This window comes from Pseudoliparis swirei, chromosome 14, assembly GCF_029220125.1.
Source record: "Pseudoliparis swirei isolate HS2019 ecotype Mariana Trench chromosome 14, NWPU_hadal_v1, whole genome shotgun sequence".
In the NCBI taxonomy this organism is placed as follows: Eukaryota; Metazoa; Chordata; class Actinopteri; order Perciformes; family Liparidae; genus Pseudoliparis; species Pseudoliparis swirei.
Window position 1 is genome coordinate 10,386,970 of NC_079401.1, and position 22,242 is coordinate 10,409,211.

Sequence of the window (22,242 nt, forward strand, 5' to 3'; positions counted from 1 at the left end):
GTTTCTCAAAGTGTTGGGACGACGACGGAGCGGTGCGGCACTGAGGAAGAAGATGTGTCACAAGTGTTATTAACGTGCATGTGACGTCACTTTGTATTGGACAGACCTCAAACTGAATATCAGTGTTGTGTTCATGAAGTACGGGAGACCCGCCGGATGAATTCCAACGAGAGTCCTTCCATTTCCTTCCATTTCCTTCCATTTCCTTTCATTTCCTTTCATTTCCTTCCAGTTCCTTCCAGTTCCCCAATGTGCCGCTCTCTGTAAAGGTGGTTAATATTGTCGAAGGTCTTTCAAAGTAAAGTGTTCATTCTTTCCTCCCAGGGTTCCTGAGCACCGGAGACCAGGCGGCCAAGGGCAACTACGGCCTGCTGGACCAGATCCAGGCCCTCCGGTGGATCAAGGAGAACATCCCGGCCTTCAAGGGAGACCCCAAGAGGGTCACCATCTTTGGGTCAGGGGCCGGGGCGTCCTGCGTCTGCCTGCTCACCCTCTCTCACTACTCAGAAGGTACTGCTCACCCTCTATCACTACTCACCCTCTCTCACTACTCACCCTCTATCACTGCTCACCCTCTCACACTACTCACCCTCTCACTACTCACCCTCTCACATTACTCACCCTCTCACACCACTCACCCTCTCACACTACTCACCCTCCCACATTACTCACCCTCTCACACTACTCACCCTCTCATTCTACTCACCCTCCCACATTACTCACCCTCTCACATTACTCACCCTCTCACACTGCTCACCCTCTCATACTACTCACCCTCCCACACTACTCACCCTCTCACATTACTCACCCTCTCACACTGCTCACCCTCTCACACTGCTCACCCTCTCACATTACTCACCCTCTCACACTACTCACCCTCTCATACTACTCACCCTCCCACACTACTCACCCTCTCACATTACTCACCCTCTCACACTACTCACCCTCTCACACTACTCACCCTCTCACACTACTCACCCTCTCACACTGCTCACCCGCTCACATTACTCACCCTCTCCTCTCACACTACTCACCCTCACACTACTCACCCTCTCATTACTCACCCTCTCACACTACTCACCCTCTCACATTACTCACCCTCTCACACTACTCACCCTCTCACACCACTCACCCTCTCACACCACTCACCCTCTCTCACTACTCACCCTCTCACACTACTCACCCTCCCACACTACTCACCCTCTCACATTACTCACCCTCTCACTACTCACCCTCTCACACCTCACCTCACCTCTCACACCACTCACCCTCTCACACCACTCACCCTCTCACACTCTCACTCACCCTCTCACACTACTCACCTCTCACACTACTCACCCTCACTACTCACCTCACCTCTCCCTCACCACTCACCCTCTCACACTACTCACCCTCTCACACTGCTCACCCTCTCACCCACCACTCACCTACTCACCCTCTCACTACTCACCCTCTCACACTACTCACCCTCTCACATTACTCACCCCTCACTCTCACCCTCCACTGCTCACCCTCTCACACCACTCACCCTCTCACACCACTCACCCTCTCACACTCACCCCTCACCTCTCACACTCACCCTCTCACTACTCACCCTCTCACCCTCTCACACTACTCACCCTCTCCACTCACCCTCTCACTACTCACCCTCTACTCACCCTCTCACATTACTCACCTCTCACATTACTCACCCTCCACCACTCACCCTCTCACATTACTCACCCTCTCACATTACTCACCCTCCCACACTACTCACCCTCTCACATTACTCACCCTCTCACATTACTCACCCTCTCACACTACTCACCCTCTCACATTACTCACCCTCTCACACTACTCACCCTCTCACATTACTCACCCTCTCACACTACTCACCCTCTCACACCACTCACCCTCTCTCACTACTCACCCTCTCACACTACTCACCCTCTCACATTACTCACCCTCTCACACTACTCACCCTCTCACACTATTCACCCTCCCACACTACTCACCCTCTCACACCACTCACCCTCTCACACTGCGCACCCTCTCACACTACTCACCCTCTCACACTACTCGGCAAACAGACACAATTTTGCAACTCGAGATATATTCCAATGATCTGATTCCCTTTGCATGAGTTTTTTTTACATATATTTATTTTCTAAATCCAAAGTGGACTGAGCAATCGATTTAACACGAGCAGCATTGCAGCAGCAGCATGCAGAATATGAAATACGCGAGCCCATTTGGATTATGATTTAAAACAGCGGAGGAGAGGAGAACAATATAAAAGAGTTGCACGGCAACAATTTGATTGGCTCATGGAAATCATGTTAAAATCCGGATGGTTTCAGTAAACAGGAAGAAACAAGAATAAGAACAAAGTATTCCTGAATGAACTCCGCTCAGCTTCATTAAACACGGCATAAACACAGAGAACATCACTTCAGTAGCATGAATCAGTTCTTAAAATAGCCCTCACATGACTCATGACATCACCGGAGACATAAAGTACGTGTCCTCTCAAGTGTGCATGCTAGTCTGATAGCATTAGATGTGGTGATGGGTGGATTCTGAATTATTATGCCGCATTTGCATCTTTATTAAATGTATTATTAATGGTCATTTAAAAAAGAAGAGTATACAAAGGTGTTGCTCTCTTTCTGGCTTTCACACATGATTAGTTGCAGATGGAACACATCACCCGACCCATCTGTCAGAAACAAAAGAGGATTGGAGGATTGGACCTCGGAGCTGTTGTGGCCATTCTCGCCTCTGTGTGACTAACAGAGGGAAAATTAAATGAAAAATGCACCTTCCCACAAAATCAACCTTTATTATCTCGCCTTGCTTGTTGCAGTTATAAGGTCCGTTTCATTTGTCTTCACGGTGGACTCCAGGGAATATAAAAGTCTTACTTTACATTTAGATTAAAGTCCTCGAGTTCTGATAGGAATCAATCTCAAACACGCAGAGAACTCTCTGGGATCCGGATTCTTTTTGACGGTTCTCCGGTGTAAACCGGAGCGGCGCTCTCAGGCACTCTTGTGTCGTTCATGTTTGACTAAGTTTAAACTGATCTTCCACATTAGACTAACAGCAGTAAAAGCTAACCAGGCCTTGTGGGAACCGTCTGCTGTGATGCTCCAAGCACACTTTTTCAAGTTGGCCTCATTGAGTCACAGCCACATGAATATAAATAGAACAACAACAACAACAACAAGACACAAATCCAGCTCTCCTAGTGCATTGTGGCCTACTTGCTGATTGGCAGTCTGTGAAGCCGTGCTACCAATATTCCAGGATGTGAAATATGCCCACGGTATTGTTGCCACACACACACACACACACACACACACACACACACAGCACATATCTCTTGTGCCGTGGGGCTGTTCATTAGGGACACAAAGATGTAATATTCTGACTCACTCTTCTTTTTGCCTTGACATGTTTTTTATGCCGGTGTGACAGGTGGGGAAGAGCTTAAGAATTGTGTGTTGTAATATTTAAAGATTTAAAGAACAGAACAATTTCATGATTATACCTTGTCCCTTTTTATTAACTGGTTGCCGTTAGTCTTGTTTCTATACGGCTTAAAGTAATTTGTACAATTTGCATACAGCAGGCGTCCGCACTGACAAACAGCCAGACAAGAACCTGACACGTCCGCCAAGGAAAAGGGCACCGCTGCCATCCCTTGGCAGGATACTTCCTCTAATTAGATAGTCAGATATACCGCATTAAATAGCAAAAAAAAAACATACCTGCAAATGTCAAATGTGTCACTTTAGATCTTTACTCTTGCAAACAAAACTATGTCTGCCAATTGCTTGTAAAACTACAGCATGACTGTGTTCACGTGGCCTCTGGTTCCCTCAGCTGCCAATCCAACACAAGCCACACCCCTTTGAGGTGTCATTTATAATAACCCAAAAAACCTTCTTTATGTACCTTCTTCCAAGTACATTCCCATTCCCATGCTTTGGTTCATATGCTCTACTAACACCAGCCCCTCCCGGTCTCAGATCTGTTCCAGAAGGCGATCATCCAGAGCGGCACGGCCTTGTCCAGCTGGGCGGTCAACTACCAGCCGGCCAAGTACACGCGAGTCCTGGCCGAGAAGGTGGGCTGCAACATGCTGGACACCATCGACCTGGTGGAGTGCCTGCAGAACAAGAACTACAAGGAGCTGATCGAGCAGTACATCATGCCCGCCAAGTACCACATCGCCTTCGGGCCCGTGATCGACGGCGACGTCATACCGGACGATCCCCAGATCCTCATGGAGCAAGGGGAGTTCCTCAACTACGACATCATGCTCGGGGTCAATCAGGGCGAGGGCTTTAAGTTCGTGGAGGGCATCGTAGACAGCGAGGACGGGGTGTCCGCCAATGATTTCGACTTCGCCGTGTCGGATTTCGTGGACCATCTGTACGGATACCCGGAGGGTAAGGACACTCTGCGCGAGACCATCAAATTCATGTACACGGACTGGGCGGACAAGGACAACCCAGAGACTCGTCGCAAGACCCTGGTGGCTCTGTTCACCGACCACCAGTGGGTGGCGCCGGCAGTGGCCACGGCGGACCTCCACGCCCAGTACGGCTCGCCCACCTACTTCTATGCGTTTTACCACCACTGCCAGAGTGATATGAAGCCCAGCTGGGCCGATTCGGCTCACGGCGACGAGGTGCCGTACGTCTTTGGGATCCCCATGATCGGACCCACGGATCTCTTCAACTGCAACTTCTCCAAGAACGACGTGATGCTGAGCGCCGTGGTCATGACCTACTGGACCAACTTCGCTAAAACAGGGTGAGTGTTTTCTGGAGTTTTGACGCCATTCCATAAATTTTTGTCTAAAACCTCACACCCTTCCTCCGGGAGTCACCACACCATTGCTGGAATCCAACTGACTCTGAACACTGTCCGTTGAGAGTAAACGACCATCATCTGCTTCCAAGTAATCTTTATTCTGAACACATTTTCATGTGTCTTTGGTCTCAAAAGTGAGACTGTTGTCAATGTATTCATCCATAAATCCATGGAGATTACAGTGTTTGAAAGTAAAGTCAGATCTGCTGTATTGTGTGACTGAATGAATCAAACAAGCTTCATTTAATAATAAAAAAATCTGGCAGCAAAGTAACATTACACAAGCGATGGGGTCAAATTCACTCTAGAATAAACTTCTCACGCCCTACTATCGATTCATTTACCCACTCATTGGTTTTCCCTTCTTAATATTATCCGAATGCAGTTATTAAACTTACGAATCATTGTCATTGTAATGACCGTTTTTTTAAACACAATCATACCTGAACATACAGCAATACTCCCTCTAGACATAAACATATCTCCCACAAGCAGTTCAGAACATCTCTTGCATGTGACTCGTTTCTTTGATTTGTAAGCTTTATCTTAAAAAGAAAGAAAAGAGGCGTCGGCTATAGCTAAACAGCTCACTGATTGGCTGAATACAAACTTCCACCCACCAGATCCTTGGAGTGCACACCAACTAGTTTACATCATAAACACTTTAATGACCTCTAACCCCGACAGTGATTACATTCCTTATACTCCAAAGATGGATTTGGAGTGGGGTATCAACAGGGGTTCTGTTATAATGAGTGTATTAATAATTAATGAGTCGAGGAGATCAAATGGAGGTTAATAAAACAAGTGGGATCCTCCCCTGGTGATGCGGCTGCTCTGGATTCGATAAGGATCGGCACGTTGTTTATATTTGGATCACGTTTTTTTTGTTTTGTTTCATGCACCTGGAGATTATGCATCGGGTGTTTGCAGCCCAGTGATCCTGAAAACTCACTTTGAGTTGAATAAATATGACGCAGTCTTGATCAGCTTCAGCGGCTGCAGCATTCACCCCCTCCGTCCCATCCAGCTGATACCTTCGAGGGGGGGGGGGGGGGGGGGGTAGCTTCAAATGACGCAACGCTTCATATAAAATGTGAGCTTATCTTTCACATAATTGTTCAGTCATTATATGGGACATTGTAAATGTATTGATTCAACTAGCACAGCATGTCCTCCAGTTGTGGGTCATCATTACAGGACGAGGTCTGTTAACCAGTGGGTCACACCGTTAGCCAGTGGGTCACACCGTTAGCTAGTGGGTCACATTGAAATGAAGGGGAAGTCCCATATTGTGGCATTACAAAATAATACAAAATAATGATTATCACTCACTGGCACTAAATATCAACCAAACAGGTTACCAGACGAATGAGCCCTGAATCTGTTCAACATGGAATGGCCTTGTGTGTGTCTTCATGAATGGAGCCCCCTAGTGGTGTCATTGGTATACGTATTGGTACTCGGGCTGAAATCCTCCGTGTAGGTTAAGTGTGAAGGGCAGTGGCCATATTGATGCCTTTACACCAAAAGCGTTGCGAATATACCAGAGTTTAACATTTTAACTTGAGGCATGAGTCATTCATGCTGCCCGCTGTCAATTGCAACCGTTCGCCTCCGTGCATGGACTTTTCATGAGATCTACTCGAGAGAAACATTCGCAATGCTTTTGGTGTGAACGCAGCTTAAGAGAGATCTGTTTAGAGTCCATGATACATTGGTTCCTCTGTGGCACGACACTGATGAACTATTTTCCGTTCCAGATGGCACCTTCCTCTTTCTGTGTGTATGTGAAGCCTTGGGTTGCTCCACTATCCTCCCTCCGAGATTTCCCAAAAGATACAGAAAGAGATTCAAGCCTCACTTGTTTGAATTGACTGTAGAAGATGTGACGAATGAAGTCGATCAGACCTTCTAGTCTCCTTCTTCAAGAGAGGTTTAAGATAAATGAATACCCTTTCATCAGGAGGTAAATGAGAAATAATATATTGGTATTTTTCTTGCTTTTTGAGTCATTACTCACTTTTAGCGTTTATAATTTCAAAACTGGGATACTCAAATTAATAATTAATCTAATCCTTATGTTCAAACGTGTTACTGTCTTAATGATGACCGCTATCTCGTCGTGTACTCTTGGTAGTAATGATGTCTCAAGTCACTTCTAATAATTAAAACATAATGAAATGATTATTTTAGACACGGAAATCCTTTTCCCGAATTTGAACCCTTTAAATGAGACTTTGTTGACACCGTTTCTTTTTTAATAATCTCCCCCGACAGTCTAGGTTATGGTAATTATTTGCAACAATATTGAGTTTGATGCGATGCATGAAAGGCTGCAGCAATGCTCTCAGTGGAAAGCACATAGGTCAAACAGGAGTAAAATACTATGTAAAGAAAAAAGGTATAAAGTTCCATTTTAAAGCCTTTAATGGTTGTAGATTGAAAGCATGAATCAATAGAATGCATCATTTTATACTGAAATGGATGATGCTCTTAAGGATCTGAGTGTCTCTATTGTGGAAGATTATTACTATAGAGCTATTTGAAGAGTTTAGGTTCAACATGTGGGAAACGTGTGATAAATCACACCAATGCCAAAATATATGCCATATTTAGCCAAAATAATCCCATAATTCAAAAACCGAAAATAGTGTTTGGATATACTGAAAGTGTATGTGAGGTATTTAGACTCTTTGTAACACCAGCTACCTTTTTAAATATCCAGACAATACTAAAACCCAAACAACATTTTATAGGCAGCAGTGATCAATAACTGAAGAGTGTTGATCCTTTCTGGTTGTTGACCATCAGCAAAGAAACACAGTCCTCCGGTCTGCAGCCTCCAGCTGTGTAAATCCACTTAAATCCAGTATTTATACACTTTATATCAAAGTGCTCTTCACAGACAAGTCTTTATTACCAACGAGTTTCGGCCAATGCGTTTGATTTTAATACGCAGGGATGTTTCCTAACAAAACAAGATTGTATGTGTCTCTTGGATTTAAAAGTGGAATAAGTAATATTTCTACTGTGATGTCATCGGCCAGACGGACTTCCCCAACAGATACTGGCTGATGTGTGTTTCTCTTCTCTGGCAGTAATCATAACAATTGGGCTCATATTTAGAGCTGAGCAGGAGATGTAGGGCTCATGAGCTACATTCTGTCCTGTGACTCTCACAGGGTTATGAATATGCTTATTGACGGGCACAAAGACCCGAACATGGATGCTCATGGCTGGGTTATTCTGGGCTTGAGGAAATACTTCAATAAAAGTACCAATACTACAATAATAGTAATACTAAAAGAATTTGTTTTGAAAGTATAGGAAGTAAAAGACTCATTTTGCCGTAACAAGTTGTTCCTGAATGTGTTCTTGAATTAATATTACTGTTGCATTTAACCCTTGTGTTGCCTTCGGGTCAATTTGACCCGATTCAATGTTTCACCCTCCTGTTACCTTTATATTTACTAACATATTTTACCCTTGAGGTCAATATGACCCCAGCTATTAAAATCTCCAGAAAATTATTAGAATTAATATTGTTTTCCAAGTTTAAGTGTGAGGTACTTTATGTTTGTTTGTTGACTCCCGGAAGAACACCGACATTAAACATTGAATCGGGTCAAATTGACCCGAAGGCGACAGGAGGGTTAAATATTGAATCGGGTCAAAATGACCCGAAGGCAACACAAGGATTAAAAGAAGATGTTTTTTAAACTCCTTTCTATAATCTGTGGTAGTTCAATCTAAAACAAAGCTACTATGAGATCATCATATCTCTGTCCCTGAGACCACTTTTGACAAGTGAATTTTCATGAGCATAGAAAAAACGCATTTTTAATGCATTTCCCAACTAATCCTGTTTGTGTTTAAAGGTTTAGCTAAAGAAGTCGGGAGCATGTTCCCGACGCGTACGTGTTCCAAGGCCATTGGTCCAACACAATGATGCACAGTGAGATACAGATTGTGGTTCCATTTTAGACATGACAAAACACGATCGTTATCATATAGGATACACTGAGCACCTCTCTCCTCTCCTCTCTCCTTATGGACGTTTAGGATACACTGAGCTCCTCTCTCCTCTCCTCTCTCCTTATGGACGCTTAGGATACACTGAGCACCTCTCTCCTCTCCTCTCCTTATCGACGTTTAGGATACACTGAGCTCCTCTCTCCTCTCCTCTCTCCTTATGGACACTTAGGATACACTGAGCACCTCTCTCCTCTCCTTATGGACGTTTAGGATACACTGAGCTCCTCTCTCCTCTCCTCTCTCCTTATGGACGCTTAGGATACACTGAGCACCTCTCTCCTCTCCTCTCTCCTTATGGACGTTTAGGATACACTGAGCACCTCTCTCCTCTCCTCTCTCCTTATGGACGCTTAGGATACACTGAGCTTCTCTCTCCTCTCCTCTCTCCTTATGGACGCTTAGGATACACTGAGCACCTCTCTCCTCTCCTCTCTCCTTATGGACGCTTAGGATACACTGAGCTCCTCTCTCCTCTCCTCTCTCCTTATAGACGTTTTGGATACACTGAGCACCTCTCTCCTCTCCTCTCTCCTTATGGACGCTTAGGATACACTGAGCACCTCTCTCTCCTCTCTCCTTATGGACGTTTAGGATACACTGAGCACCTCTCTCCTCCTCTCTCCTTATGGACGTTTAGGATACACTGAGCACCTCTCTCCTCTCCTCTCTCCTTATGGACGCTTAGGATACACTGAGCACCTCTCTCCTCTCCTCTCTCCTAATGGACGTTTAGGATACACTGAGCACCTCTCTCCTCTCCTCTCTCCTTATGGACGCTTAGGATACACTGAGCTTCTCTCTCCTCTCCTCTCTCCTTATGGACGTTTAGGATACACTGAGCACCTCCCTCCTCTCCTCTCTCCTTATGGATGTTTAGGATACACTGAGCTCCTCTCTCCTCTCCTCTCTCCTTATGGATGTTTAGGATACACTGAGCTCCTCTCTCCTCTCCTCTCTCCTTATGGACGTTTAGGATACACTGAGCACCTCTCTCTTCTTCTCTCTCCTTATGGATGCATTTACATCTATCCATCGCACATTACTCTACTTGAATTGAATTGTAGATGAAGGGTCGTGAGGAAAGAAGCACTTGGCCGTTTAAAAAACTCACGACACTTAACTTTGTGTTTATTGTAAATATATCTTATTTAATCTTAATGGCAGGATTTGACTAAATGTACTTAGTTGATTCAGTATAAAATGAGCCCGGGAAGTTTTTAATTAATGAGTGTTTACCAGATAGAAGGTTCGGACCAACACTGTGTTAATTTGCATTATGGGAAGTGTAGTATAATAGGGACTAAAAGCCTCCTAACTTAATGGAAGTAATACACTAAAGAGCTGGAATATGTGTTACACTAATCATCATTTTTATAATGAATGAATGGTTTGAATCTAATAGAAAAAATCAAGTGTCAAGGGAAAATGTGTTTAGATGGGCAGTTCTTCCAGGTACAAATATGAAATATTTCTTAATACATCTTCTCTAAAGTTTTTTTTTGTTCTACATTAAGTACTTTTAGGTTTTTTTTAATTGTTGGTCAGACAAAAATACATAAGGGCTTTAATGCTTCTGGCTCTTAAAACTAGTCAGTCATTTTAATGACCAAAATATTCATCATTAAATGAAAGTGAAGAAATGAAGCTAAGAAAATGAATAAATATAATAGTCAAAGGATTGAAATGCACCATATTAACACGTATGTTTAGAACTGAGACATTTTAAATTAAAGCTGCTCTAGCGGCACGATGACGTCATTATGATCTGTTCCACCAGTCTGTGACTGATCATTTCTGCTTCCATACGACTGAGGAGTACATATTTAATATCTCCACCTCTGGCAGAACTCACTTTTATAAACAGATTGGATGCTCAATGGAAACATATGCAAGCAAAACTGGGATTTCGCATTTCAGTGAGCACCAAAGGCCCAAAACCTTATCTTTTTTTGTTGGTTTTTTTGATGCAAATTCCATCGCAGCATATTGTCGCAGCATAATGTTGCAGCATATGTGAGCACTGAGATGAGAGGCCCACCACATGCTGCCTGGGCCTTATGTATAGTTCCATATGTGGCCAGGTTTTGCAATATGGCTGAGTACAACCTTTTTAATGAGAGCCACACGAGGCAGCATTGCTGTCAGAGCGCTGTACATTCTGCACTGTGTGTTAGATCGGTAACCTTGGCATCAGTCACTCCTCCCGGGGTCCATATGAGCAAACAACTCTGTTACAATAGTGTTAGTATGCGAGTGATGAGAGTGGCATCATTCATTTGTTTTGTTTGTGCCCGTCTACAGCGGTGGACTTTCACCCTTATTATTATTTAAATTAAAATTCAATGCACTTGTACTTAACTTTTTTCCATTTTTCTGCTACTTTATAATTTTACTCCATCAAATCTCTGAGGGGAATCTTTTACATTTTCTCCACTACATTTTTCATAAAGTTATTCATCCTCTTCGTGTGAACAGGGTTAGTACGCTCATGGAAAACCTGCAAAAGTCATGGAATTTACATATGGTTTGTTCCAGGCCTGGAAAAGACCATGAGAAAAATAAAATCCCAAAAGTTTTGGGAAAAGTCATGAAAATGTTGTTATATTTACATACTCGAGAGCCTCTGATGAATACACATTTATAGACTATACATGTTTATTTTTTTAATCAAACTATTCTCTTGTTCTATTTTTGTCACTATACTGTATGCTTTGCAATTCTCATTGTTAGTTTAAATACGACATTTTATCACTTTTCGGTCATGAAAATTTGGTTTAAAGTCATTGAAAAGTCATGGAAGTCCATTGGTCAAAGTGTGTGTGAACCCTGTGTGAAACCATGTTGGACTGCTTCCAATCAGCCACTTGGATCAGCTGGAAAAATACGAGTTTTCTAGGTAGAGAATAAGTTTTTAGTAGCAATTATGGAAACAATACATTCCCATGTTTCATTCAGCACCAGGCCTGAAGGCCTCTGTAGCTTCCCAGGAGCTGAGAAACCCGTTAAAACGGACTTGCATCCAGCCTTATGAAGGAATCTGGAAGTTATTTGGTTTTTTTTAAACATTGCTGTTGTTTGACAAATTATCCTAATTTTTAGACATTTTTCAGATGTAGTGGAAAACCAAACGGGAATACGCAAAGAGAACCTTTAGTTTCTGAGTTTAATTCTTGGGGCGATCTGGTCCAACAGGGTCCTAAAGGGCAACAAGTTCATAACCTCTGCACAGTGTAGCTCCACGTCTTCTGATTGGTCCAGTGGACCAATATGCATCACTGGGCTGATCTGAGTTGGTCGATTCGGGCTCGTCGTTATCAGAGGTGAATTATCATAACATCCTTCATAATGGGATTCGATACAAATATGCTATTACAATAAGGCTGTTTGCCTTTAGCACACACACACACACTATAATGAAGAACTGTTAAAACAGGCTATTTGAAATGGTGAAATAGCGAGGCAGATGGTGTGTGTGGAGGTCTGTCCCTTGAGCACCATCAGTAGAACAAACTTTGACGACTTTGTTTCAGAACTCTTTGTCTCCCAGACGACCTCCGTTGCTTACACCAGCTCCTGGTTGCTGCCAAGTTGGGATCTTTTCACACCAAACAAATAGATTCTCTGAGCTTTAGGGATGACTGGGGAGGAACTTTACCTTGGCTGATTCCACCGACTGGATGCACGGTCTTACTCTGGGTATAATCCTGAAAATGAACCAATGGGTTGGCTCAGAATGTTTCCTGCTCTGTGAATCTGCCGTTTCAGCTGGACAGGAAATCCTTCTCAAACATGAGCCAACGCCTCTGTAGGCTCAGCTTTAGAGCTCAAGTGAAAGGAGGTAGAATGTGAAACTGTCTAAAGGCATCCATTGGTACCATGTCACACTCGTCTGTCAAGTAGGTAGTAACCATGAAGTTTACTGCAAAGAAACCAGCCGTGTGAATGTGTTACTCCCCCTATACTCAAAGAGATCAATTCAATTCAGATTATTTTATACAGCCCAAGATCACAAATTGCAAATTTGGCTCAGAGGGCTTAACAATATGGACAGGGAGACTATGGGTCAGTGGGTAGCAGGTCTGTCTTTCAATCAGGGGGTTGGAGGTTCAATCCCCGCCCTAGTCGATGTGTCCTTGAGCAAGACACTTAACACTGAAATCCTGATGTTGCGTCTACAGTGTATGAATGTAACAGGATTGTGAGTCGCTTTGGATAATAGAGTTAGTTAGATGACATGACATGTAATGTACACATACAACATCCCTGACCTTTGACATCAGATCAGTTAAAAGCATCAGCAGTGCCATGAAAGGACCCGCAGACAAAGCTAGGTTCAATGGACCCTATGAGTTGTGAAGTCACAAAGCACAGTTAATAATGTGTGATGGAGAGATGAAAATGCATCCATAAGAGGTGTTCACTTTAACCTAAGGAGAGAGGAGAGAGATGCTCAGTGTATCCTAAACGTCCATAAGGAGAGAGGAGCTCAGTGTATCCTAAATGTCCATAAGGAGAGAGGAGCTCAGTGTATCCTAAACGTCCATAAGGAGAGAGAAGAGGAGAGAGATGCTCAGTGTATCCTAAACGTCCATAAGGAGAGAGAAGAGGAGAGAGGTACTCAGTGTATCCTAAACGTCCAGGAGAGGAGAGAGGTGCTCAGTGTATCCTAAACGTCCATAAGGAGAGAGGAGAGAGGAGCTCAGTGTATCCTAAGAGTCCATAAGGAGAGAGGAGAGGAGAGAGGTGCTCAGTGTATCCTAAGCGTCCATAAGGAGAGAGAAGAGGAGAGAGGAGCTCAGTGTATCCTAAGCGTCCATAAGGAGAGAGGAGAGGAGAGAGGTGCTCAGTGTATCCTAAACGTCCATAAGGAGAGGAGAGCTCAGTGTATCCTAAGCGTCCATAAGGAGAGAGGAGAGGAGAGAGGTGCTCAGTGTATCCTAAACGTCCAGGAGAGGAGAGAGGTGCTCAGTGTATCCTAAACGTCCATAAGGAGAGAGGAGAGGAGAGAGGAGCTCAGTGTATCCTAAGCGTCCATAAGGAGAGAGGAGAGGAGAGAGGAGCTCAGTGTATCCTAAACGTCCATAAGGAGAGAGGAGAGGAGAGAGGTGCTCAGTGTATCCTAAACGTCCATAAGGAGAGAGGAGAGCTCAGTGTATCCTAAGCGTCCATAAGGAGAGAGGAGAGGGGAGAGGTGCTCAGTGTATCCTAAACGTCCATAAGGAGAGAGGAGAGAGGAGCTCAGTGTATCCTAAGCGTCCATAAGGAGAGAGGAGAGAGGAGCTCAGTGTATCCTAAACGTCCTTAAGGAGAGAGGAGAGGAGAGGAGCTCAGTGTAACCTAAACGTCCATAAGGAGAGAGAGAGGAGAGAGATGCTCAGTGTATCCTAAACGTCCATAAGGAGAGAGGAGAGAGGAGCTCAGTGTATCCTAAACATCCATAAGGAGAGAGGAGAGAGGTGCTCAGTGTATCCTAAACGTCCATAAGGAGAGAGGAGAGAGGTGCTCAGTGTATCCTAAGCGTCCATAAGGAGAGAGGAGAGAGGAGCTCAGTGTATCCTAAGCGTCCATAAGGAGAGAGGAGAGGAGAGAGGTGCTCAGTGTATCCTAAGCGTCCATAAGGAGAGAGGAGAGAGGTGCTCAGTGTATCCTAAGCGTCCATAAGGAGAGAGGAGAGAGGTGCTCAGTGTATCCTAAACGTCCATAAGGAGAGAGGAGAGAGGTGCTCAGTGTATCCTAAGTGTCCTTAAGGAGAGAGGAGAGAGGTGCTCAGTGTATCCTAAGTGTCCTTAAGGAGAGAGGAGAGAGGTGCTCAGTGTATCCTAAGCATCCTTAAGGAGAGAGGAGAGAGGTGCTCAGTGTATCCTAAACGTCCTTAGGGAGAGAGGAGAGAGGAGCTCAGTGTATCCTAAACGTCCATAAGGAGAGAGGAGAGTGGTGCTCAGTGTATCCTAAACGTCCATAAGGAGAGAGGAGAGAGGAGCTCAGTGTATCCTAAACGTCCATAAGGAGAGAGGAGAGGAGCTCAGTGTATCCTAAGCGTCCATAAGGAGAGAGGAGAGAGGAGCTCAGTGTATCCTAAACGTCCTTAGGGAGAGAGGAGAGAGGAGCTCAGTGTATCCTAACGTCCATAAGGAGAGAGGAGAGAGGTGCTCAGTGTATCCTAAACGTCCATAAGGAGAGAGGAGAGGAGAGAGGAGCTCAGTGTATCCTAAACGTCCATAAGGAGAGAGAAGAGGAGAGAGATGCTCAGTGTATCCTAACATCCATAAGGAGAGAGGAGAGGAGATGCTCAGTGTATCCTAAACGTCCATAAGGAGAGAGGAGAGGAGAGAGGAGCTCAGTGTATCCTAAGCGTCCATAAGGAGAGAGGAGAGAGGTGCTCAGTGTATCCTAAACGTCCATAAGGAGAGGAGAGGAGAGAGGTGCTCAGTGTATCCTAAACGTCCATAAGGAGAGAGGAGAGGAGAGCTCAGTGTATCTTAAGCATCCATAAGGAGAGAGGAGAGGAGAGAGGTGCTCAGTGTATCCTAAACGTCCATAAGGAGAGAGGAGAGGAGAGAGGAGCTCAGTGTATCCTAAGCGTCCATAAGGAGAGAGGAGAGAGGAGCTCAGTGTATCCTAAGCGTCCATAAGGAGAGAGGAGAGAGGTGCTTAGTGTATCCTAAGCGTCCTTAAGGAGAGAGGAGAGAGGTGCTCAGTGTATCCTAAGCGTCCATAAGGAGAGAGGAGAGAGGAGCTCAGTGTATCCTAAACGTCCTTAAGGAGAGAGGAGAGAGGAGCTCAGTGTATCCTAAACGTCCATAAGGAGAGAGGAGAGAGGTGCTCAGTGTATCCTAAGCGTCCATAAGGAGAGAGGAGAGGAGAGAGGTGCTCAGTGTATCCTAAGCGTCCATAAGGAGAGAGGAGAGAGGTGCTCAGTGTATCCTAAGCGTCCTTAAGGAGAGAGGAGAGAGGTGCTCAGTGTATCCTAACGTCCTTAAGGAGAGAGGAGAGAGGTGCTCAGTGTATCCTAACGTCCTTAAGGAGAGAGGTGCTCAGTGTATCCTAACGTCCTTAAGGAGAGAGGAGAGAGGTGCTCAGTGTATCCTAAGTGTCCATAAGGAGAGAGGAGAGGAGAGAGGTGCTCAGTGTATCCTAAGCGTCCATAAGGAGAGAGGAGAGGAGAGAGGTGCTCAGTGTATCCTAAGCATCCATAAGGAGAGAGGAGAGAGGTGCTCAGTGTATCCTAAGTGTCCATAAGGAGAGAGGAGAGGAGAGAGGTGCTCAGTGTATCCTAAACGTCCATAAGGAGAGAGGAGAGGAGCTCAGTGTATCCTAAGCGTCCATAAGGAGAGGGGAGAGAGGTGCTCAGTGTATCCTAAGCGTCCATAAGGAGAGAGGAGAGAGAGATGCTCAGTGTATCCTAACATCCATAAGGAGAGAGGAGAGAGATGCTCAGTGTATCCTAAACGTCCATATGGAGAGAGGAGAGAGGAGCTCAGTGTATCCTAACGTCCTTAAGGAGAGAGGAGAGAGGTGCTCAGTGTATCCTAACGTCCTTAAGGAGAGAGGAGAGAGGTGCTCAGTGTATCCTAACGTCCTTAAGGAGAGAGGAGAGAGGAGCTCAGTGTATCTTAAGCATCCATAAGGAGAGAGGAGAGAGAGGTGCTCAGTGTATCCTAAGCGTCCATAAGGAGAGAGGAGAGAGGTGCTCAGTGTATCCTAAGCGTCCATAAGGAGAGAGGAGAGGAGCTCAGTGTATCCTAAGCGTCCATAAGGAGAGAGGAGAGAGGAGCTCAGTGTATCCTAAGCGTCCATAAGGAGAGAGGAGAGAGGTGCTCAGTGTATCCTAAGCGTCCATAAGGAGAGAGGAGAGAGCTCAGTGTATCCTAAGCGTCCATAAGGAGAGAGGAGAGAGGTGCTCAGTGTATCCTAAGCGTCCATAAGGAGAGAGGAGAGGAGAGAGGTGCTCAGTGTATCCTAAACGTCCATAAGGAGAGAGGAGCTCAGTGTATCCTAAGCGTCCATAAGGAGAGAGGAGAGGTGCTCAGTGTATCCTAAACGTCCATAAGGAGAGAGGAGAGAGGAGCTCAGTGTATCCTAAGCATCCATAAGGAGAGAGGAGAGAGGTGCTCAGTGTATCCTAAGCGTCCATAAGGAGAGAGGAGAGAGGTGCTCAGTGTATCCTAAGCGTCCCCCTCAGCCTCTCAGCCTCTAGCAGCATCTCTAGGTCTGGACCAGGTGAACCTGGTTCAGGTCTCTAAGCACTAAAGAGTGGACTCTGTACTCTGAGTAGGTTCTACTCCCCATAGCAATCCCTCTTATTTTTGTTTTATTTCTTGATCTCACTGTATGAAATGACCTTTTGTGACCTTGATAACTGCCTCATGAAATGTGACAAACACAGACAAGAGAAGATGATAAAAGACTAATGTACATACTTTAGTGCTAAATCATTACAGTTCATTATTATTTGAACCATTTTCACTTCAAACAATCAAATATGGACCGAGCACACTCACATTTATTTTAATGTTTTGAAACTATTTAAGGAGCATACAGGCTCACATGGAGTCACATGTTCCATATAACAATCATGTTTGGAGTTTTTTGTGTCGTTTTTGCCGTTAGTATAAAATAAATCAATATTCTTAACTATTTTCAGCGTGCGCCATCAATCAAATCACAACTTTGAAATATTGATGATTAAAAATCCAAAATGTAAAAGCCATTCTGTTATTTTATGATAGGCAACTATCCTAAATGACAGCACCTTGAACCTTCTCCATATCCTTTTGCAAATTGCATTGTAGCACATCCAAAAACAATGACTTTTGGCCCGGCTCAGTATTTTTTGTCGAAACTTCATTTCCAGCGTTAATAAAGACTGAAGTCACGCACATAAACGCTTTATAGTTTGGGCTTTTGTCCACACAGATATACGCTGCATAAGCAACATGAACTTCGGAATTCTCAAACTAACGCATCCCGTTTAATATATTGCGTTCATTTAAATAAACAGGTGGGATTGCACATGGATGGTCCCATGCAGAGACTGCACAGTGCCCCCCCCCCCACACACACACACACACACAGACACACACACACAGACACCTATCTATAACCAGTCAACACAAAACCGATCCCCACTGTTTGTGTATACACAGGCAGGAGTTCATTAGTGCTCCTCGGTGGCCCTTAAAATGCAACGCATGACTCAAGACGAGCCCCTCCTCTTGAGTCTTGAGATACCCCCCAGCACACACACACACACACACACACACCAAGCCGACAACACACAGCGCCGCACAAACACTCCAGTGTGTCTGCTCCAAGGTTGTTGTCTAGCCTTCCCTCCCCCACACCTCTCCAAAGTTAATGAAATCGCTCCCACAAAGTCGCTGGAGAGGAAGCCAAAGTACCAAAGTACACAGAGGAATCATCCCGGGTGAGATGCAGCATTAAGAAAATGTGACAACGATGTGTCGTCGGTGTATCAAAGGACACGGAACATGTTGTCAGGGTGTGTCTTTAAATTCAGAGTCACCTCAAAACGCATTAGCTTTGAATAAGAGAAGAAAGGCTGTGTTCCTTTGGAGTGATGAGTCCTCTGGAAGTCGCACAGATGAGTGCTTAGTGGATCCGATGAAACGTTCTTTAAAGTCATTTAAAGGACCAGCGCATCGACGCAGTCACATTAGCGTGTTTAAAATATGGCCATTTTGTTTGAATGGTGATGAAGGTGAACGTTACAGTGAGTGTTTCCTGTTATTTGATGTGCCATTAACTCGTGTTAGTGGCGTTTGAATGGGTTTGGAGGGATGGGCCGATGACTCCGCCTGGTGTCCACGCTCTGGTACTTTCACTCCATCTCTTTAATGTTCATTTCTTCTTTCTTTCATGTTCCTCTTCCAGGAATCCGAATCAACCGGTTCCACAGGACACAAAGTTCATCCACACGAAGCCCAACCGCTTCGAGGAGGTGGCCTGGACCAAGTACAACCCCAAAGACCAGCTCTACCTTCACATCGGCCTCAAGCCTCGAGTCCGGGACCACTACCGGGCCACCAAGGTGGCCTTCTGGTTGGAACTAGTTCCGCATCTCCACAACATCAATGAATTCTTCCAATACGTATCCACCACCACCAAAATACCGCCGCAGGACACCACCCCGTACCCTTACACCAAGCGCTTCCCTGGCAAAAACACCTGGCCGTCCACCACGGGCCACCCGGGGGCCCCGCCCGCCGACGCCAAGCAGACCACCGACCAGCGCAAGAGCGGCGACCTGACGGACGAGTCCGCCGTGGCGATGGAGACCAAGAGGGACTACTCCACCGAGCTGAGCGTCACCATCGCGGTGGGCGCCTCCCTCCTCTTCCTGAACATCCTGGCCTTCGCCGCGCTGTACTACAAGAAGGACAAGCGGCGGCACGAGTCCAACCGGCGGGCGCCCGCCCCGCAGCGCCACTCGGCGCCCGCCAACGCGCCCTCCGCCTCCAGCGACGTGGCCCACCTGCAGAGCGAGGCGCTGATGTCGCTGCAGATGAAGCAGCTGGAGCTGGAGCACGAGCACCACCACGAGTGCGAGTCGCTGCAGACTCACGACACGCTGCGCCTCACCTGCCCGCCCGACTACACCCTCACGCTGCGCCGCTCGCCCGACGACGTCCCGCTGATGACGCCGAGCACCATCACCATGATCCCCAACTCGCTGGCTGGCATTCAGCCTCTGCACAACTTCAATACCTTCGGCGGCAGCCAGAACAGTACCAACCTACCCCACGGCCACTCCACCACGCGGGTATAGCTCCACCGGGGGGCGCTACGGCGCCGGTGTCCTTCTGGATCGGCCACTGACCTCGCAAGGCCACGTACGAGTGGCTACGTGTGTGAAGCACAGACTGAGAAGATGTTATTTTGGTTCCATGTCTTCTGGAAGAGCATATTCAGCATAAACTGACCCCGGAAATATTCAAAGTGAATGTTACTACAGTATTAACTGGACTTGGCGCTAAGCTTCATGGATGGTTTTTGAGGAGTTTGACCAAAAGAGGCAACCAGGGGAAGACTATTATTATTCTTACAATATCAGTGTGACAGGAAGCTTTTTCAGAGGCGTGTGTGCCATGAATACACAACGGGAAGACCACCCTCGTTGAAAAGCAACAATTAAAATGTATGGAATCATCTTTTCATGATCCTTCATGCATCAGACTCGGGCACAGAATTCTACACCCCAGCCTGAAATGTATTTATGAAAACTTTGTAAAAAAAAAAAATGATAAAAAAGAAGAAAAAGAAAACAAGAAATGAAAACACGAAAAGGGAAGTTTAGTTGTACGTGGACATTTTTTAAGTCTAAAAAAAGAAACCGATATGTATTTAAAAAAAAATCATTTTATCATTGTTTTTTCATTATTATTATTTTGGGCTGAAATCTTTTGGGTCTCCCAGCCCGTGCTTTCTGTTTAGGTGCGTGTAAATATATCCAAACGTTCATTCTTATTCTGACGATCACAACCTGCATTTCTATGATTTTCCACGGAACAACCAAAATGCGAACACAATCCCATCATCATCACGTACATCACCTTGTTCCCACTCTTTAAGCTGCGTTCACACCAAAAGCATTCCGCGAATATTCTCAACGCTTTACTCGCGTGAGTTTACTCGCTTGACTATTTGAGGCTTTTCGCGTCACTCGCTTCTTTCGCGCCTTAAAGGGGGCGGGGCTTATCTCATTTACTCCGTGGAAACAGTTATCATGTCCTTCATCCAGCATGAACAACTCACCACTAGTTCTGCTTCATACTTGTTGAGGACATCCCTCAAACGTCTGAACATGTAACGCCCTCGTGATTGGTTCATAACATTAATATCATATATATATATATTTATAGATGACATCACCCGTAGGCTCACACAGCTCAGTAACCTTCACCTCTAGTCTGATTGTCTCTTCAGCTCCACGAGAGCAGCAGTTACATTCACCATAGGCGGAGCAGCTCAAAGGATTGGCTTTCACAACTCGGCGTTGAGCGAATTTTTTGCAAAAGTTAAATTTTTCAACTTGAGGCGAATGAGGCGAATTTTTCGCCTCCCGAAATTCGCATCATTGGCAACCATTTGTATCCATACGCAAACATTCGCGTCTTTTGGTGTGAACACAGCTTCAGACATCACATGTCCAGGAGGAGCTGGTCTTGTATATCTTATATCTTTCTGTCTTGCAATGTCACCACTGCCTGAGCTTGCAATGTGACCGGCAATGTATTATTTGGAATTTTAAAATAGGCAGAGATTTTGTTTTGTATCAATATTAGTTGGATATGTTTGTAAAGGAACTATATGTTAGATATTTCAAATTGTCATATGCTAGCAATATGTAAAGTATATTGCTGGACTTGTGTTATTTTGGGTTACAAAAAGCAAGTGAATGAGTGTAAATATTAATGATATTAATTATTATACAATTACGACAAAAGTAACCGATACCTCGTTTTTTTTCTCGTTTTTTTTGCATCCCATTACAAAAAAATGGAAAGCAATGGAAGTACATCCAGAAGAATTTAAGCTACATTTGTACATTCTATAAAAGATATATTCTTGCCATTTGGTCCCTAAGCCAGTCAAGAAGACAAGGGTTTTAATGTAGAGTTTTAAAATCCTTAGTTGGTCTTAATTTTGTTTGCGGTTTTGCCTTAAGTGATAATAGAGATATTTCTGGCTGGAAACCTGTATAAACCTTTTCTGCAACATTTTTTAATAAAATATCACAGTATTTTCTAAAAAAGAGAAAAAAACACATATATTTGTATTTGATTGGATGGATGTGTGCGCACATGTGAACGGAATTTTTAAATGTACCTCAAAAACTAAATGTTATCATCCTAGCCTCTCCGCTGCTCGGAAATACAGTTCACGTATATAAATGATGTTCTTTAATTCATACTTAGGTCTGCTCAGTTAACTGAGTAACAATGAAACTCCATGCATGGATTTACATGAAAAGCTTTCTTGGTTGGATTTAAATCTGAACTGACAACAACAAAAAAGATTAAAGAGAAGAAAAAAACGTACCTGTGGGTAAAAGCACGAAGCCAAGGGGAGGAGGGAACATTGAATGTACACATCGGCCTCCAGGCCCTCAACGATATGGTGGGTCTTGTATGTTGTCGCATTTGTCGAAATCTATTTACATCCCGACAGTGATCAATAAACCAAATGTCCAGATATCCGTGGCTGTCACAGGATTATTGTTATGGGCCAATGCTCGGCTGGGTCTTCAGATCTTTTTGAAATCCAGTGTCCTGGGGCTGGTTACCTTCGCATTAAAAATGCGGAAGGTAATGTTTTGAT

The 22,242-nt window shown here is 44.8% G+C and overlaps 1 protein-coding gene across 1 annotated transcript in view; it reads left to right on the top strand.

Annotated features, from left to right (window-relative positions):
• Positions 1–21,690, top strand: part of nlgn4xa (neuroligin 4 X-linked a) — a 112,113-nt gene extending 90,423 nt beyond the window's left edge. The window contains exons 4-6 of the mRNA XM_056431653.1: positions 325–510; positions 4,014–4,803; positions 18,796–21,690. Coding sequence (XP_056287628.1) covers positions 325–510; positions 4,014–4,803; positions 18,796–19,690 — 1,871 coding nt within the window. The 3' untranslated portion in view covers positions 19,691–21,690. The remainder of the gene's footprint in view (positions 1–324; positions 511–4,013; positions 4,804–18,795) is intronic.
• Positions 21,691–22,242: the final 552 nt, after the last annotated feature.